General features: G+C 38.1%; 1 protein-coding gene across 1 annotated transcript; it reads right to left on the bottom strand.

Moving 5' to 3' along the window:
- Positions 1 to 4951: 4951 nt before the first annotated feature.
- Positions 4952 to 7015, bottom strand: LOC107606917 (protein FAR1-RELATED SEQUENCE 5-like). Its single transcript, XM_016308919.1, has 4 exons — positions 6348 to 7015; positions 6104 to 6252; positions 5294 to 5742; positions 4952 to 5209 (listed from the first exon to the last, which is right to left on the bottom strand). The coding sequence occupies exons 1-4, from the start codon at positions 7013 to 7015 to the stop codon at positions 4952 to 4954; spliced, it is 1524 nt and encodes a 507-aa protein (XP_016164405.1).
- Between the last annotated feature and the right edge of the window lie 300 nt (positions 7016 to 7315).

Below are 7315 nucleotides of genomic sequence, written 5' to 3'. Positions count from 1 at the left end.
AACAGAGCATCAACTATGAAGACCAACTGTCCAACCACATACTGAAGTAACGATCCAAATAAATAAGTGCAAGATCTATCAGATAGACCAACCATCCAATACTCTACTAAAGCGACCATCCAAACGGCTTACAAATAATTATTAATAAACTAAGAGGAGCAGCACAGTCGTCAATTACAACCACACCAATCATCAATGTAAACTACTTTCACACAATGCATCAACTTGGCAGCCCCAGAAATCAATTTTTTCATCCAGAAAAGGCCATTCGAATAAATAAATCACAAATTAGCTATCCAGTTCAGATGTACTCCGATTTGAGCATCTAGAATGAAAATTTTTTATAAATAAACACAAACCAGATAAAAACTAAAAGAAAAATAAAACACATCAAATGTTTTCAAAGAAGCCTTCAACATAATAACATCAAAATAGCATTCACGGTCATTGAAATCAATTCTCCTAATTTTCCTGTATTAACATTATCTATCAAAACCAATGGCCCAATTACATACTGAAGTAACCATCCAATTAAATATGCCCAATATCTATGATAAAGACCAACCATTGAATCACATAATAAATAAGAATGTTTAGAAAGGATAAAATGCAAAAAAGACACAGTTAAGGTTACCTTTCTCTTCTGAGCACGAGATTCATTGATGGCCCTAAGTTGTTGTCTAATAGTATGGAACAAAGATGAAAGATAGAAGAGTTAACCTAAATCTAAAAAGGCTTCAAATGAAAGAATGAATACAAAAAATAGAAAGTGGACATTGTGCTGAAAATTCATAGAAAGCAAAATGAACGGAGTGAAAATGAATATCTAATAAACACTAGCGAAAATGGATTCACCTCCTAGCAATTAAGGACACCTGTCTTGTTACAACTTTAAACTCGGGATAGTGAGATTTCTCTAGCTTACTGAGGCACACAAAAAAGTGAATATTGTATACTTATCCTACTCTTGTAGCTGGGACCATGAGTTAAAAATAATGAATAAAAACATAATCAAATTTTGTTTGAACAAAACAATAGAATATAATGATGCAGCTCAAGGCCCTCAACCGTTTCTTTAGTGCAATTTGACAGACGCCACGTACAAGAATCTGCAGAAAATGCCCCCAGCGATTTTTGGACCCTTTTTTCGGCCCAAATCCAAACCAGAAACACAGAATATAAGTCAGAGAATGGAGGAATCAAGGGATAGACGTAGAACAATTTATCATACATTCATATACATAATTTTAGGATTAGATGTAGTTCTTAGAGAGAGAGGTTCTCTCCTCTCTCTTAGGATTAGGATTAGGATTTCTCTCAATTTTAGGACTGCTTATCTTCATTACAGGTTCAATGTTCCTTTTATTTATTTTATCAATTTAGTTTATGAACTCTTTATGTTTAAATTGATTTTCTATTATTAATGCAATTGAGGTATTTCAGATTTATGATTTTTATTTAGCCTTTTACATTCTTGGCTTTAATTGATTAATTGGAGACTCTTGAGTTATCAAACTCATCGTGATTGATAATTGTTATTTTTGCTAATTGAATTTAATTCCAATAACTCTAGTCTTTCCTTAGGAATTGACTAGGACCTGAGGATCAAATTGATTAGTCCAATTGACCTTCCTTTGTTTAGCAAGGGTTAATTCAGTGGGATTAAAACCCAATTCTCATCACCGTTGATAAGGATAACTAGGATAGGACTTCTAATTCTCATACCTTGCCAAGAGTTTTATTAATTATTAATTTATTTTCCTTTGTCATTTAAATTACTTGTTTCTTATTTCAAAAACAAAAAATTTTACCTTTTCCATAACCAATAATAAGATCACTTCCCTGCAATTTCTTGAGAAGACAACCCGAGGTTTGAATACTTCGGTTATAAATTTTATTGGGTTTTGTTACTAGTGACAACCAAACTTTTGTAAGAAAGGAATTATTGTCGGTCTAGAAGCTATACTTACAACGCGAATTTAATTGTGAAAATTCTAGATCGCGCGAGAGTTTCGTTCTTTCAAAATGGTACCGTTGCCGGGGAATTGCAACTGTGTGCCTTATTATTGGTTATTGTAAATATTTTCTTTTACCTGTTTATTTCTTTTTATTTTTAATTTTTATTATTTACTATGAACTCTCACCCCTACCGCTTTGAGTTTGGTTCCAATGTTGTTGCAAGGAATGGAAATTATAACAGGAACATGCGTCAAGGTCAAAACAATCAGAGATGGAAGGAGTCACGAGGATCTGATCAACCCTTCCGGCAGCAACACCTTTCACAATACCACAGACAAAGACCATCTTACAATGCATGCCAAGACAATTGTTATGGTGGACCCCCATCATATACCTATGATCCACCTCCTCAACATAGCTTTGAACCACCATACTCACAAGCCTTCTACAACCAAACACCTCCAGACGACCCTAACCCATATCCACCCCAACTCCAATCCGATTACTCCCCAGAACCACCACCTCAATATTCACCATCTCCATATCCTATTCAAGAAGAACTACCTTCGTATTATGAGCCCTCTCTCCCAACCATTGAACCCTCATATCCACCCCAATCTCCAATGGATGACACCCTTCGTGTTTTTCTTCAAGGACAAGCGAAGATGCAAAGGGATGTATTGGAATTCACAACTGCCTTAACCAAGGTAGTGAATAAATTAGCTTCCCAACATCGGAGCACTCAAAGTATTCCCATGGCTACATGTGGAGAGTCAAAAGAAGAGCGTAGCATGAAAGAGACACTAGAAACTTCGGTGGACAATGAGGAACATGGCTTTGTATTGGAACAAGTGGAGGAAGCCATAATAGTTACAGAAGAAGAAGTGGTTGAAGATTTAGGAGATGCTGAACCTCCATGGGAATCGAGAACTATAAAGGATTCCACTGAGAAGCTTGAAATTGATGCTAAGGAAGATAGTGCACAACCTCCAAGGCATATACCTTGTGAAGAATTGGGCGAAACAGACCAAGAAGCTGATTCCCTTAGCATTGATGATCATGAATCAAGCTCTCCCAGTAACCAACTTGCATCCGCAACTGAACTCCTTGAGCCTGAAGAATCTTACCCAAGTGAATACGAAGATGATGTGGAGGTAGATTTTTCTCAACCTCCAACTTATGACTTAAGTGATGATGAGGAAGAAATCGAGGACTTTGATCAAGACATGGTTGAATTTGAAGAAGTTTACAAGGAAGTGGAGGAATTCACAGTAGAACACAAGGGAGTAGAGCTTGTAAAACCACTGGAAACACCTGTCCCAAGGCCATTACCGCCCAATACAAATTTCAAGTGGGTAAAATCTTTAGCTTTTATCTTTACTTTTCCACTTGAATATGGTTTGCTTGAAACAGATGGCCAGCTTAGAGCTCTCTGCGACTTTAAGAGTAAAAGGGAAATGGTTCACACTCAGAGCTGGTATGCAAGATTCAATAAGGCTCCACGCTTCAATTTGAAGTGCAAGGATTGGTGTCAAGTTCAATTGAATGGGTCTCGGAAGACGTTTGGTCATCTTGGTGAGAATACAATTTCCAAACCGCCCGACTGAAAAAATATAGATCGAAACAAAGGCGGATATAAAAGCAAGGGTTAACTCAGTGGGATTAAACCCAATTCTCATCACCGTTGATAAGGATAACTAGGATAGGATTTCTAATTCTCATACCTTGCCAAGAGTTTTATTAATTATTAATTTATTTTCTTTGTCATTTAAATTACTTGTTTCTTATTTCAAAAACCCAAAATTTTTCCTTTTCCATAACCAATAATAAGATCACTTCCCTACAATTCCTTGAGAAGACGACCCGAGGTTTGAATACTTCGGTTATAAATTTTATTGAGTTTTGTTACTAGTGACAACCAAACTTTTGTAAGAAAGGAATTCTTGTCGGTCTAGAAGCTATACTTACAACGCGAATTTAATTGTGAAAATTCTAGATCGCACGAGAGTTTCGTTCTTTCAGTAGGCGATAAATAACCATCCACAAATACTGATAAACTAAACATCCTAATTGATACTATAACGAACATCCAGTGTAACTTGGTAAAAATAACAACATAATTACCCTTTAAAACGACTAGCTACGTACCACATGATCGTGTAAAATAACCTTGTGAAACCGTGATAGTTAACTAAAACAAAACCACCAATCATTGCACATACAAGCACACACGAATAACCATCCATGTTGAAAGTGAAAGTGAACATCCAATCCCTTACATAATTGAACATCCGCATCAGTTGAAAAAACAAACCATGTAGTCACTATCTAGAACGAACGGCTACGCACCAAAAAACTATATAGTAAAGCATGGAGCAATCGAGTACAAATTTATTAACCTAACTCATAAATTATAGAATAACCATCAACTATAATCATTATGCATTCAGTCTACACGAAATTAATAGAGTATAGTAGTTCATTCTCACCAAAGAAAAAAGGATTATGGGAATTACTCACATATGGACTTTTGCAATAGCTGCCTACAAACCTTAAAACTAATATGAACCCAATAAACACAGAGATGAAAAAATAAACACTAGCACAACCTTGTCCAACTTATTCTAACTTTTGTTGAAGGAGCTTAACAAAGACATTAAACCACCAGCTTGTTCGGGCACATTCCGGCCAACAACAGCACCAAGGTTTACATCTTGAGATGCGTCCGGACGAACCACCTGCTAAACACAAAAAAAAAGATCCAACAGTTATCTTCTTGCATAGTACTATACAAAATAAACATGCAAGGTCGAGATTAAGCCAAACATGTACTGGGGATGAATTCTTGTTTTTTCTCCGAGCAGAATTCTTGAAGGACTTCTCCAGGGTAGCAGCGAGCCTCTTACTCTTTGGCCGGCCCTTTGTGGTGACCTTTGATGTCGACGACACCGACAACGTTCAAACTCTGTGAGCCAATGCTGGTGTGGGTCTCTCACACGCTCTCAGACATCTTCTTAGCACGGTGCACAGCCAACTTGGCCCTTGTTTCTTCCATAGCAGCATGCAACAATGCTATTTCGTTATCGTCACCGACGGTCTCTTGAGCAACATTATAAAAGTGTGTACACAGTCCCCTGAATGCAACATGACTCTCATCTGACCGACTGACATCATGGCTACTCTTGACATACGTATGCTTGCGCTTGATTTTCTTGCTCCATCGAGGGAGAACATAACAGATAGGTACTTTCTACACTTTATACGAATGAAAAATTGCAAGACAGTGATAGCACAACACACCTGAACTCTCGAAAAGATTGCACTCACAATGAACCTCCTGTGAGGAACGGTCAAAGTGTACATCGTATGGAACGTAGAGAATAGTATCGTTGACTAATTTCTCCTCTTCCACCTTCGTGCACACCAATGGTCCCTGTTCAGCAACTACAGAGACTCTGCAATCAGCCTTCTTCACGAACTCAGTTTGAACATCCCTAAACATGATGGTAGTATACTCTTGCTGAAATTGTCTCTCCATAGGCGAGCTCATTGCACAAGGGATAACCCCTCTCGAGTCTGCAGCATCATCCTCCAATTCCCTCTGCTCTTTGATTCCAAGCACATTGTGATATTCGTGAACAAATTGAACCAAGCTAGTCTTACTGTGTAAGAATCCACCGTAGAATGCGTGCATGCTCTCATTCCTTTGCGTACTCCTCATGGCAGCCCAAAATTCACCCTTGAAGTATATGGGGACCCACATGCATCGGTCATCAAAAAGATCTACAAAAAATAAAGAAACCTTACACCAAACTTATTTCTACAAATAAAAAAATCCAGAAACCAAATAATTGTCAATTAAAGCGTGTGAAGTAATCGTACACTAACAAACCTGACAGCCATGTGTTGTTATGTAAGTTGTACTCATCTATAAATTCAGACTAGTTATCCTCGAATGACTCTTCAGTCCGAGAGTTCCACACAATGTCATTGAGGTCATCATACAAATCTCTGTACCGGTGGTAACCCCCAAGCTTGTGCGGTAACTTCTTCGTAATATGCTAGATGCACCACTGGTGGTGTGTGTTAGGTAATGTATTTCTGATTGCACAGAAAATGGATTGACATTGATCGGTTATGATACATTGTGGAGCAGTTCCCATGCACTTCACCCATTTGCTGAAAACCCACTCATAACTTGGAATTTCCTCATTCCCCAGCAAAGCATAACCGAGGAGGGTCGACTTACCATTGTGGTTGACCCTAACGAACGACACAAATGGTAATCCATGCCTACCAGAAAAACTAACCAGACATAAGAAACTCCAATCATGATCGGATAGAGTTTAAAAAAAAAGGGATAAAACACCAACTTAACTACTTCATACCTATTTGTACTGTAGGTGCTATCAACTGACACGACGTCTCCGTAGTATTCATACGACGTCCTACACCTTGCATCCACCCATACTGCACTCCTAAATTTACACTCTTCATCCAACTTCACCGCGTAAAAGAAGTTCGGATTGATGTCCTTCATTCTTATGAAATAGCTCATCATCTCCCTGACATCCGCATTCACATTGCTAGTTTGGAGCCTTGCTGTTATATATTTTCTTAAATCTTTTTCTGAGAATCCCATGTTAGACGGACCCCCAGCCTCGTTTGCCAAAGTTAGGAATGTCTTATTTGGTCGAATCCCAGCCTCATCATTATCCTCGATCACGCACTTCGCATGCATGGTCAGCTGCCTATACTCATGGTTGTGCACTGCCTTTCTCGCTGAACATGGATGCGAGTGCCTCAACTCAACCTTGAACAAAACACAGTCCTGCATGTTTTTATCAAACTTGACATATATTCTTGCCTTGCACCCAGCAGCTGAAATTGTATTCTTCCGCGTTGGTGCTTTGACACGAGACCCACGGAACCCGTCGCGATTACAGTGGATAGCTTGGTTAACGGGTATCTTTGTGATCTTGTCATATGTTGTCGTCCTTATCTTAGTTGCAAATCCTACTTTCTTTGAGTAGGTAACATAAAAGTCATTAGCCATCTATAACTGCGCAAACCGCATTCCAACTCTTGGTATCTCGTCTTCTTGAAGGCAACCATAATCTGGTAACTATGTTTAAGATTAATTACAAAAAATAATTACCATTATTGATCAAATCAAACATGCGAATTATGACTACACAAAATTAAACTAGAGTCCAAAACCTCGTCACCAAGCTCCATCTCTTCACTTCCAACCTCAGTAACATCTGACAGTTACATGGCCTATAATTCCGAAAGAAACACAGTAACCAAAAGGAAAAAATCCTTATTAAATATCATGTAAATAAAACCTCAAACA

The sequence above is a fragment of the Arachis ipaensis genome, chromosome B7 (genome assembly GCF_059453495.1).
Source record: "Arachis ipaensis isolate K30076 ecotype BB chromosome B7, ASM5945349v1, whole genome shotgun sequence".
NCBI lineage: Eukaryota > Viridiplantae > Streptophyta > Magnoliopsida > Fabales > Fabaceae > Arachis > Arachis ipaensis.
The sequence above is the reverse complement of the archived record's forward strand: the minus strand, read 5'-3'. Positions and strand labels throughout refer to the sequence as shown.

Bases quoted from the DNA above. Each gene is read 5' to 3' on its own strand.
- LOC107606917 (XM_016308919.1), bottom strand. From the start codon at position 7,015: ATGGCTAATGACTTTTATGTTACCTACTCAAAGAAAGTAGGATTTGCA. The intron at 6,253-6,347 runs GTATGAAGTAGT...TTTTTCTGGTAG, and splicing joins AGCACCTACAGTACAAATAG to GCATGGATTACCATTTGTGT. The intron at 5,743-6,103 runs GTATCATAACCG...TATTTTTTGTAG, and splicing joins CATGGGAACTGCTCCACAAT to ATCTTTTTGATGACCGATGC.